General features: G+C 23.7%; 2 protein-coding genes across 5 annotated transcripts; one reads left to right on the top strand and one right to left on the bottom strand.

Annotated features, from left to right (window-relative positions):
* The first annotated feature begins 97 nt into the window (after positions 1–97).
* LOC117159689 (uncharacterized) lies at positions 98–10,399 on the top strand. 3 transcript variants are annotated; one of them, XM_076618957.1, is made up of 10 exons: positions 98–249; positions 2,110–2,220; positions 2,391–2,610; positions 2,867–3,166; positions 3,224–3,420; positions 3,670–3,825; positions 4,270–4,558; positions 4,658–4,786; positions 4,860–5,103; positions 5,354–7,405. In XM_076618957.1, the coding sequence occupies exons 2-10, from the start codon at positions 2,153–2,155 to the stop codon at positions 5,368–5,370; spliced, it is 1,620 nt and encodes a 539-aa protein (XP_076475072.1). In that variant the 5' UTR covers positions 98–249; positions 2,110–2,152; the 3' UTR covers positions 5,371–7,405. The 3 variants fall into 3 exon arrangements, with proteins under 3 accessions (XP_076475072.1, XP_033195654.1, XP_033195655.1); XM_033339763.2 differs by lacking the exon at positions 5,354–7,405 and having other exon boundaries at positions 4,860–5,298; XM_033339764.2 differs by lacking the exons at positions 98–249; positions 5,354–7,405 and adding an exon at positions 10,271–10,399.
* On the bottom strand, positions 8,340–11,877 carry LOC117159716 (UPF0047 protein YjbQ). Of its 2 annotated transcripts, XM_076618959.1 has the most exons (5): positions 11,640–11,877; positions 11,423–11,552; positions 11,177–11,349; positions 10,300–10,436; positions 8,340–10,022 (listed from the first exon to the last, which is right to left on the bottom strand). In XM_076618959.1, exons 2-5 carry the CDS (start codon positions 11,464–11,466, stop codon positions 9,807–9,809), a joined length of 570 nt encoding a protein of 189 aa, XP_076475074.1. In that variant the 5' UTR covers positions 11,467–11,552; positions 11,640–11,877; the 3' UTR covers positions 8,340–9,806. The 2 variants fall into 2 exon arrangements, with proteins under 2 accessions (XP_076475074.1, XP_076475073.1); XM_076618958.1 differs by lacking the exon at positions 11,640–11,877 and having other exon boundaries at positions 11,423–11,633.
* Positions 11,878–12,426: the final 549 nt, after the last annotated feature.

Genomic DNA, 12,426 nt, shown 5'->3' with positions numbered 1-12,426 from the left:
ATTAAAATTCAGTATATATATACATATTTATTATTAGTATTAAAAGTTGCATCTTGCTAAGTACCAAAAACGACCGCTATATGTCGCTACTAAATAGCATATACCTTGAGTTCAGTTTTTTAAAAATCCAAATGTGGACTTACCTAATGATACCATAATCACTTGTTCGCTGATCGAATGAGAAACAGTACGTTCTTCTTTACACGTTGATTGTTATACACAAAGGATTAGAGTACAAATATTACTTATGTAAGTAAATATTCAGATTGTCTTTCTGTAGTTTATTATATTATATTTTATGTTTATTAATAACATATATTTATTTTCTATCTTTTAGTAATTACAAATATTGTATTATTTATTTAACGAACATATTTGTGTTATTCACTTAATTTATGCCCCTTTTCGTTAAATGTTATAAAAAATACTTCCTTCTAAATAAATGTTAATATACATTTGTAAAAGTTATTATCATATTTTGTTAAAATTACTACTTCAACAACTTTGTTATGAAAGTTCAACATTTTCTTTATTATTGTTTATGATTAAAAACAAGAACATTTCTTTTATTATTTATTGCTGTATTAGTAAAATGATACATGACTGAAATATATATAAAGATGACGGCTTCATTAGTGTACATTGAACTGTTTTCATTTTGAATCATTAGATCTTAATTTATGTTTTAAAATGGTGGTCAGTGTACACTAACTATAATCATGACTTAAAATGGTACGCTGGAAATTACTTTGAAATTAATTATTAGCATTATGATATTTTCAATCTTATAAGTGGTAAATTACTTATATAATTGAAGTAAATAATATTACAAAATAAGTACAGTATTGTAAAAATTATAATATAAATTTTCTTGTTATAAGTAAAACATATATATCGTTGTTTAGTGTTTAACATATAAGATTAATATCATGTACATATAAGCATATTCATATTCAACAATTACAAATATTTTCTTTATGAAATATTTAATATCATTTTGAAACTATTATAATATAAATATTTTATAAGATGCAATTCGATAGAAATAGAAAAATGATTTGTTCGGAAACAATAAGAAAGTGAAATATATTAGGAAAACCATATAAAACGGAATATTTTATTGTGTTATGATTGTATCAAAATAAAATTATATTAATAGTAAGAACATATTTCATTATTTAAATAAAAATATAATTACGATTCTCATGACGGATAAAGTAGGTAGTCATTTATTAGAAAACATTTAACAAACTGTATTATGTTTATATATTAAATGATATATATTATATGTAAGATCTTTATTATAATATTTACAAGTATACTACTACAAAAGTTAGATTTTGTTACACTAGGAACAGATGGTTTTATGTGAACCATATGGCTCCATCAAACGGCACTTGATGTGCATCTGTAGATCTATAAATAGCTAAAATTTGAACTCTTTGTAACATACAGTAAAGAAAAGTATATTCGCCTGAAAACTACAAAATATGGAGTTAAGATTATCATATATATTACTTAGTTATACAAAATATTAGGACGAAAAGTATAGAATGTAAAAAAAACACAAATGTTTATATATTTGAATTTATTCTTTCTTTCTTTATTCACACTATTGCGTGTATGTGCACACATATATATGTATGTACACGCGCTCACACGTATATACATGTACACACGCTCGTATATCATACACATATTAATTTAAATACGCATAATTTGAATTATTTATATGATTAAATGTATTTAAAACTATACATTAAAGGGAATTATTTTTGATAGTTGTTATTCAAACACAATGATTTTATTCATTAACTATAAAAGCTTTTATTATTGTGATAATTTATTAACAAGGATGGTTTACTTTATCCATCAAAGAGTCATCAGTAATGACCTCTTAACTTCTTATCTCAATAACAGCACATTCAATTAATTGATCAAAGGAAGCATTTCAGTTACATAGCATATACTTTTGTAGCTATAGCAATGACATAATTTTCAAATTATTTAAAAAATGTAAGAAAACAATGAAAAGAAAATAATTAAAAATATTCAAGAAAGATATACACACTCAGTATCATGGAATAAAATTAATATTTTTTATTTCAGACAATTCTTTTAAACCCAAGACATTAATTAACAATAATTGAAAATGAAATATATGTTAATACTATTTCTGCAGTTACTTTGTATAGATCTGAACAATGCTAGAGAAATTACGTAAGTTCTTTCATTATTCAATTAATATAATTAAAGTAGTTATTTTATATATGATTTTATATTAACAACAGTTACGTAAAAATGGAAAGTCAAATATCATCTTGTTATCCATCATAAATTTTTGTTAAGCTTCTGTTATTACAATATAGTTAATGTAATATAATTTTTAGACATGAAGATATTAAAGATGCAATGTTAAGTTTAGTACACATGATGCGAGAAAATACTGAAAAATTAGAAAGGCATGAGGCACGAGAACGTCAGCTGGGAGAACAATTAAAAAAAGCAATTACAGTATTGACAAAACGTATGTCAACTATCGATTCCTTAAAATTACAATTGACAAAACTTGATGAAAAAGTAATGGGAATAGAACAGTTAATCTCTCAGGTATTTGATAATTAACAAAGTAGTTCTAAGTAACCAATATTAGAGAAAAACTACTTTAAATTTACGTATATTTATCATATTAACTTTTGAAAAAGTTTATAATGTGCAACTTTTTTAAAAACTCACATTTATACAGCAAAACTTTATATATTTTTGCAATAATACATACATGTATTATTGTATATAATGTACATATAATATATATATAATATAATATGTTATAATATAAAGAAAAATTTGTTCCTATTTCATTTAGAGAGATGAACGAGAAAGAATACAAATGCAAAAGACTGTTGATGGTTTAGAAGATTTAGAAAGTCGTTTAGAGGGATGGCTTACAGATATTGAAAATAAAGTATCAGAAGTAAATAATAGACCAGATACTACATTACCTCCACTAGATAATCACGCTCATATTATTTCAAAATTAAATAATACAGAATTATTGTTAATGGAGAGAATTTCAAAAACAGAGTCGCTTTTAAAATCTGAAGCAATAAAATTAAAAGAAGCCACAAATGTTCAATCAGGAACAACACAAGCATTATTGACTGAGGTAAATAACATGTTTAAATTTTCATTTAAAAACTTATTAAAATCATATGCTCTGTAGATCCAAGATATTGGTACAAGGCTTAGTGATCTCGAAGTTTCACTGGAAAAAATTAAAGAACAATCACAAAACATAAAAAAGAAATTACAAGAACCACAATTTGATGCCATCTTAAATATTGATAATTATACAAGAATGCTACCTTCTATAAAGAAACATTTAGATGATACTTCTGATCAAATTAAGGAATTACCACAGTATGTATCACTACTCTTGTCAACAATATGTTGTTATGAAACATAAAAGAAAATTTTTTTAACATTGAATATACAAACTAAAAGGTTTGTCAGTGCACTAAGTTCATTTGCATTTGTATTAACATAATTTTATTTCCAATTTTTATGAATAATTATGAATTAATCATAATTGTAAATCGATATTATGTATAATTTGATTTAAAACTTTTCTTTGGAAATAAGAATTAATGAATATTAAATTTTATTTAGGATTACTGAAATGCAAACTCTACATAATGAAACTCAAACACTTTTGCAAGAAGCTAAGCATACATTAAAAGATATTATTACTAAAGGACTTAATAACATTGAAAATAAATTAACAGAAAGTAAAGATGAAACAAAAGATAATATAGGAGCACTTAGGTATTGTTATGTAATAACGTACTTCTGACACATTTTAGTTCAATTATTTTAAAATTGTAATTTATTTATGACATTCCCAAAATATAATTTATATTATTATCTTGCTTATTCTTTTCACTTGATTATTAACTATAATTCAACATTTTTATATAAAATTTTAAGCATCATCACTATGTGTCAACATAAAATAACTTTTTATACACATAATAATTTCCTTAATCTTATATTTTCAAAATATTTGTATTTATAATTGTATTCTTTAAATTGAACAGTACAAGCATTATTAACAGTTATATTCCTCTGAATAAAAATGTATTATGTATGTAAATACTATGTATTTTGCGCAAGAATATCATATATAAATTACTAATTAGTTAATATTATCTTTCTAAATATAACAATTCAATAATAATAAAATCTTATTGAGTATTTCGGAGGTTTTAGAATGGACTTGGCAAATAATGCTGAACATGTAAATCAAGAATTAAATGATCTTGAAAAAGGGCAATCTGTAATAGTATCAATGGCTGATCATGTCCTAGATACTAAAAGAAGAGTTGAATATGGTGTGCATCAAATTCTTCTAGAGGTAGGAGATTTAGTGAAAGCACAAGGTACAAATATTAATAATACTCTAAATCAAAGATTTGATGGCATATCAAATGATATTATGGACAATCAAAATGGAGCTTTAGCAAATTTAACTACTAAGATGGAACAAGAAATGAATCAGGTAATGATTAAAAATATATTTTTCTAAAAAACTATTATTGAGCATTAAATATATTATATTTATCAAATTTATTTGTATTAAATTTTTTTTAAATAAAAGGTGTGGCGACAAATAAATGTCATGTATCAACAAATGACAGAAAGTGCAAAAGCATTAGACAAATTACATAAGCAAAATGAAAAATATGTTAATGGTACAACTTCTACCATGGGTGGAATGGAAACTAAAGTAAGAATTGATATTGAATAAAAAAAATGCTTAATATATTACTTTAGATACTTATATGCGTGTATTCCTACAGGTAAGCGAAATAACAAAACGCATGACCGAAGTTGATGATAATTTAAATTATCTATTGGGAAGACTCTCATTGGTGACACAAGAATTTAATCAAATTAAAACAGGATTAGGTAATGCACTAGATAATATTAAAGCATCATTTAAAGAAGTTCAAGATAAAGCAAATGATTTAAGACATCCAGGACCACACCCAATACCTGAAAATTACAAAGAATTTAATGAATCTGATAACAATAAACCGGATGGTAAGCTTTTACCACATACTAACGAACACATTTTTAGTCCTCAAATTAATTAAACTTCATATTTTTAAAACTTTAATGTATAACTTCAACAATTAGACTATTTTATTTTTGTGCTAAATGTAATATGAAAATTTCTTAACACATTTCATCCATTTAATTTAATTTTTATTGGATTTTTTACGAACTAATTTAGAAATGTTCCCTCTCTAAAGTTTAATAATTTTTATTTGAAACGAAATATTTGTTTTAGTTGTGAAAATAAAATAAAACAATATCGATTTTATATCAAGGATATTTTCATCGTTAATGGCACATATCAAGTTATGTTCAGGATTTGTTTTCTACATCACTAATATATATATTAACATTCATGATAATAATGTGTATCATCATCATATGCTATATAAGTGTTTGAAAATGTATCATTTTAACTTCTGTTTAATGATAATGAACACATAATTTCAAAATATAAATACAAATGATCTTTATCATTACGTTTCAACTATACTTTGAGCATTGTAATTTTTAAATATCATGATATGTATAACACAAACTGTTTTTAATATATTGTTATAAATAATTATTATATAAATAAAATACAAATAATAATTAAGATTTACAATATATTAGAGTCATTAAAATATAAGAAGCCTGGATCAATATATTTTTATACCACATTTTATAAATTTATAAGAAGTTTAATCAAAAATAAAAATATGAAAGTATGTAAAATAATAAAATTGTAAATATATATAGTATTATGTATAATAAAATATTAATATATACTTCCATACAAATTCCCAAGGTACAGTTTCATACATCTTTACCAAAGAAATTTTTCTACTCTTAAAATAGTATTCCACTTTGGATTATTTAAGGAAAATACAATGAAAATAAAGTAAATTTGCATGCAAAATATAAGTGAAAAATATAAAAAATAAAAGTAAATATAAAGTGAGTAAATGATTTTTTCTTCTATTACATGTATTACAGTACATTTACCAATATGAGTAATTCATATTTACTATTCCAAATTTTAAATTTTTTATAGAGTGCTATAATTTTATTGTATGTAACATACACATAGGCATCCGCAGATATCTACATATCTACATACTTTTATTTAATTATTTAATTTTATAAATCGTTTGTCACAATTTGCATTGAAAACAATTTTTAAATTTATATTTTAGATACCACTTCTTAAATAAATATGATTAAATATTATGCAAACAAATTAACCCTTTCTCAAAAACAATATAAATTAGCATTTTATGAAAAAGATATGTACATTGTCATAAAACAGATTTAAAATAATACTAAAACTATGTTTGTGAGAGATACTAAATAGCAGAGAATTATTTGTAACTACTATATGTAATATATATATAATTGTATAATACATATCACTAATCCCATTATATTGTTATCTTCTTACTATAATCAAAATGTATTAATTGACTATATATATACAAGAAATGAATTCATTGCTAATGATTGGTTTGTACATTGTAATGAATTAATCTTTGTTACTTTTTATTTCTAACTGCACATAATGGAAAAATTAACATAATATATTATTTTTACAACAATAAGGTTTCATATCATCATTCATCTATTTCATAATTGTATTTTGTACGAAAATTTTAATTGTGATTTTCACTTTTTATATTAAATACAATTTAGAAATATTAATAGTACGTATGTTGAAACTTACTATGTTTTGAATATAATGTTATACAAATTGGTATTTTTATTTCTTTAATTCTTTGAGTAAACAACTTGGTATAAAAATGAGATGTAGTAAAATTCAACTTTGTAAAATTGTATTTTTTTCTTTTATATTATAATGAAACTTTTTTCAAGCTGCATAAGAAGTCATTGTATTTATTTTATATAAACAATTTTATATATTACTACATTTTAGGGATATTATACAATTATCATATTTGCATTTAAACTTCATTACATTCGCTCATAATATGGTGTTCTCACTATACCCTTCACTTAAAAATATAATTTTATATGTACATTTAATAACGTTAAATTTAATGTATAATAGTATTTATTATATACTGTATAATCCTAATGTATTAGTTTTCTATAATTTGTTATTATAGGTCCACTATATCCAGCTAAATAAAAACTAATATTTCATATATCTAGAAAATTTTATAAATATCGAATAACTTAAATATTTAGAAAACTGTGATTATATCGAATGTTGTTTATCTCATAATCAAGGCATAAAAACATCTGATTTTCAATTAAATATGCAAATACAATTTTTTATTTTTCCAAATATTAAGTTTAAATTTTGATGCTAATTATGCTATTATAATAATATTATAAATACTAAACCTTTTTAATTACCTTGAAACTAATCACAAAACAGTTTGAAAAAATGTAAATGTATGAAATATTTACACAAAATTATATTAACACTTTTTGTTAACACTTTCATTAAATCATCCACTATATAACATTACACTGCAAAATATAGACATAATCAAAAATTATTCATTAGTAAATTAAAGATTTATTATAAGTATTTTTTTATATAGATAGGAAAATACCAAACAAATCTTAGAACACAACTTTGCAAATTGTACACACAATTATATTATGTCAATGTTTTTAACATTTTCTTTCGTAACAATACAAAACAACTTTTCTTAGGAAATGGGAAATCATACTAACTTAATATGTTGCACGTATAAGTGGAAAGTAACATTTTATAAATGCTGCTTATAATTGCTTAGTAAAAGTTTAACTTTAGTTATATAGTTATTAATTTCTTTTATAAGACATGTGATAAATATACAGCTTAAATTTTTTATTTTAAAAATTGAAACCAATGATTTGAAAATGTATAAATTCGTCAAATTTGTAGATTTGTTATAATAACAACGATTATGAGATAATCACTATACATGTGTTTTATATAATATTAAAAATTTGGATATGTGTCAACTGAAAAGAAATATACATACTTTAAAACAAATATATATGCACTTCTTTAACTATAGTTTAAGCAATGATTACTATTTTGCCAGAAAAAATTAAATGATTATCTTCAAATGTTAAGATGAAATTAATTATATTTATATATATTAATATATTATAAAATATATATATAGTGTATTATTGTTTACGGTAATTATCTTGCAAATATAATAATTTTCAATCATTTAATTTATGAAATGAACTTGGTAGGTGAATTGATTAATAGCAAATTGCTATGAATTTTACATATTTAATAATTTGGATTGTTGAGCATATTAACAAAATTAGAATTAAATTCACAGATGAATTTCAAATTTTTAATGTTATATGATGAAGTATACCAACTCGTTCCATATATTTCTTTATGAGAAAAAAATGTATAACTTGCTAAAAATTTATCATAATTTTTGATAGTTTTATATTTTTGAGCTGTTAATATGTAAGCTATATGAATTGCATTGGATACTTCACATTAAAGCATATTCATTAATCATAATGGACGACCATTTATACTATATATGAGAAAGATTAACAACTAACATCGACTGCTTGCTTTACAGTACATTAGATACATTAACAAGCTCCCATGATAAGCTTTGGTTATTTTAGTAACATTGTAGATAATTTTTATTACAACTCTTTGCAGTGCTACATTTCTAGATGACATTTTATGTTTTAATTAGATTATTTAAGTTTCTAGAATATTTTTATCAGTAAATACCTAACAATGTAGTAAGTCTAAATCATTATTTGCATAGTTTGATGATTCTCTTAACTGTCTACTTTCATACTGACTTGTTGCCCACATGTTGTTACTATTAATATAACTTATGTGGATATCTCTAGCAGAAATATATTAGCACAGCAAAGAAGTGTTGATTGTAACCTATATACACCCCCAAATGCATTGGAAACGTCATTAAAAATGCCTACCCTATGATAAGCAGTGAGTTAGAAAGTTATAACATATTGCACATACTCAAGCTGAGATTTTCTTACATATTATAAAAAGTGATGTAAGGTCTCAGCTGAGCAATTATTAATGCCATTTTCTTTATTAATCTTTTTTTTTACAAAAGAATTATTTAAATAAAGCTATGTAATTAAATTCGGAGTATTGGACGCATTATATCGGAATGCATTACATTAATTTTCTAAGAGCGATGAAGAGTGCAGGATACTTGTAATTCGTTTATATTTATTTCTGAATGCATATAATATACAATTGCCTTGGCAGTTTATAAGTACTGAACAACATTATATATTCAATGAACCACATTTTTGGATAGTTACTGTTAACTCAGTTTAAAGAGAAATGTCTCTATATAATCTAAATAAAATCATAAAATGTATATTTACTAAATATTTATGTATTTATTGAAATATAAGTAATAAATATATTATATTTATATGTATAAAAAAATATAAGATATATGAGATAAGCATAAGAACATTAATAAATATTGTCAATTATTTTTATGATTTTACAAGTTATGCCATTATAAAAAATGCTGGAAATTTGTGATAATGAGTGGATATAAGAAAATGTAATATTTATATATTTTTGAAGTATCCATACACTCTTTTCTGAATTATATTCTTAGAATTTGTCTAAGATTAAGCAGCTGCTAGCTTGAATCACTGGATGTAGATATGCGCAGCTGACGTTTGCTACGCCTTTGGGGGTGTGAGTGGTCCTAGCTGCTAGTAGAAGCAATAGGACTAACAGGGCTCAAAGGACTACGTGCAGGATCCCTGAGACAACCCGTCAATGTAATAGCTACTTTGCGACTTCCAGCATCATTACGATGTTCACACAACCAAATTCCTTGCCACGTACCCAAAGTCAATTTGCCATCAGTAATTGGAATACTCAATGAAGAGCCCAGAAAACATGCCTTTACATGCGCTGGCTATAAATAATATAATTATATCTATGTATAAATTTATAAGTCTATTTTTATAAAATTACTATGTTTATAATTAAAAAGAAAAAAGCTGAACTTTCGTTTTAAAATGATTTGCTATTAAAAAAAATATAATTATCAGCATATTGTTTTCTCTTATATTTAATTGCATTATTTTATTAACATAATATTTATAAACTACAACAAAAATTCACAGATCTATATATATAATGCACAGCATAATTTAATTTCAGGAATAATAAAAGATATTTCATAAACTTACCATATCATCTGGTCCTTCACAACTGTGTCTATAGGCCAAACCTTCAGGAACTATTTTATTAAGCATCATTTCTACATCATCTCTAACATCTGGATCCCAATTTTCATTTAGTGCTAAACTTGCTGATGTGTGAAGAACTAAAAAATAATGGAAACTATTTATGCTATAGGAAAATATCTTTATAATACTTATATTAGTTCCATGAACATTTTATTACTTCGTCTGGTTAATATAATTAATTTACTCAATACATTACCTATAAATATATCATTTTTATTTCCACAATAATAATAATAATGTAGAATTTTTAACAAAATGTTATTGTTTTAACAATTTGTTAAAATGTAGAAAAATGTATACATTTTCTAATTTTACCATGGTAATTAATAGTATCTAATATTAACATACTTTTCTACGTTTTTTTTATCTTATCTAGTTTATATATATCATTAAAGGTTATCAGTAATAAAAAAGAATATTTCGTATTCTTCTTTTTAATAGATTTTAGTATATGATTTAATTTTCTCTTGGATTGTAATCCAAATTAGTAAAAATAAAAATATTTGTAAATAAATGTTTATTGCTTTGTACATACATACATAAACATTATATATATATATATATATAATATAGTATTATATATATACTATTACATGTTATATTAGTATACATGTGGATATGTATATTAGCAAATATGTATACATATACTACGCAATATAAATATTATTTTCCAGAGATATGAAATACATTAAAATTGAACTTTTACTTGAAAAAAAATATAAAATTTATCAATGCTTTGTCTAAAAAATTGTAATAGTTTTTTTTCTGTACTATAATGTTATGATGGAATTACTTTTTATTAAAGAAACTCACTTACTTTGTATATGACAAAGTCCGACTGAAAATTCGCAGAGTTCAGGAATTCTTCTTAAGATTTCCTCGGTAACGTGATGGATACCTCGACGCTGTGGTCTTAGGTTAATCTTTGTTTGAAACCAAGCAGAGCCGATTTGAATTCTTCTATTTGACGAGGCCATGATATGATATACGCTGTAGAGATTACACACTTAACTAGACTCGGAATAAAAATTTTCTCGCAAATCGAAGATACGGTAAAATCTACTTCAAGCGAAAAATCACAAGAATACAGTCCACTCCATTGAACATAGTATGCGTCTAGTATCTTCGCCGCTTGCCGGCTACAAGATGTATGGATTTACCCACATCTTTTAAAGATTGTCTAATTGCATCTGCTATATTTCGTATTCATAAAAAGGTTATGAGAAATAATGATTCAATGTGCACATACGTATCACGTTTACATACATATATACGCTCACCTTCACCTACACGGAATATCATAAGTATCAGGTATGCATACTAACAGCGAAAAAACAAGATGATAAAATTATTTCGAAATAATTCATTGTATCCCTAAGAGATTCGAAATCTTTTAACAGAAAGTCCGCTCGGTAAAATTTTAACAATGATAAGCCATATTGTTTGCTATATCAAGTGTCAGAGAATAAATAAATCGAATGGTAATCCAAACAATAATGTAAGTTGCGTTCAGTAATGGTACGTTTTCTACTAGAACCATTTTATTTCTTATTGATTGGTTCTGATATAAGCGGCAAATTAAAAATTATAAATGCCGAATAAAGAGAGAAAGAGTTATACATATATAATAGCAATAACAATTCTGTGCATTCAGGAATAACAATTTTTAGTATTATAAAGTTATCATTACTTTAATATTACTTTATTATACGTATATACATATGTATAATCGTATAAGTAATTATTCATAATCACAGCTATCAATATAATTTTTATTGACATTGGCTTATGTTTTATTGCTTATATAGTACTTTATAGAAACGCTTATGTTATGTCGTATATTATATTAAATAAAATAGAAAATTAAATACTATAAATGTATCAGATGAAAAGAAAGATACAGCAATTATTCATTTGAAACAACATAGAAAAAATTATAGATTTATTTGCTTAATTTCATATAAACGAATCGAACAGTTCTAATATTATTTTATTGTATCAAACCTCAATGAAAGTAAAAATATTTAATGTAATAGATTTGTTTCATTTGATAATGCATTTTTGATT

This window comes from Bombus vancouverensis, chromosome 5 (genome assembly GCF_051014615.1).
Source record: "Bombus vancouverensis nearcticus chromosome 5, iyBomVanc1_principal, whole genome shotgun sequence".
Lineage (NCBI taxonomy): Eukaryota > Metazoa > Arthropoda > Insecta > Hymenoptera > Apidae > Bombus > Bombus vancouverensis.
Note: the sequence above shows the minus strand (reverse complement) of the source record. Positions and strands in the feature narration are given on the sequence as shown.

Bases quoted from the DNA above. Each gene is read 5' to 3' on its own strand.
- LOC117159689 (XM_033339763.2), top strand. From the start codon at position 2,153: ATGAAATATATGTTAATACTATTTCTGCAGTTACTTTGTATAGATCTG. The intron at 2,611-2,866 runs GTATTTGATAAT...TATTTCATTTAG, and splicing joins TAGAACAGTTAATCTCTCAG to AGAGATGAACGAGAAAGAAT. The intron at 4,559-4,657 runs GTAATGATTAAA...TTTAAATAAAAG, and splicing joins TGGAACAAGAAATGAATCAG to GTGTGGCGACAAATAAATGT.
- LOC117159716 (XM_076618959.1), bottom strand. From the start codon at position 11,466: ATGTTCAATGGAGTGGACTGTATTCTTGTGATTTTTCGCTTGAA. The intron at 11,350-11,422 runs GTAGATTTTACC...TAATCTCTACAG, and splicing joins CTTGTGATTTTTCGCTTGAA to CGTATATCATATCATGGCCT. The intron at 10,023-10,299 runs GTAAGTTTATGA...TATTATTTATAG, and splicing joins GTGAAGGACCAGATGATATG to CCAGCGCATGTAAAGGCATG.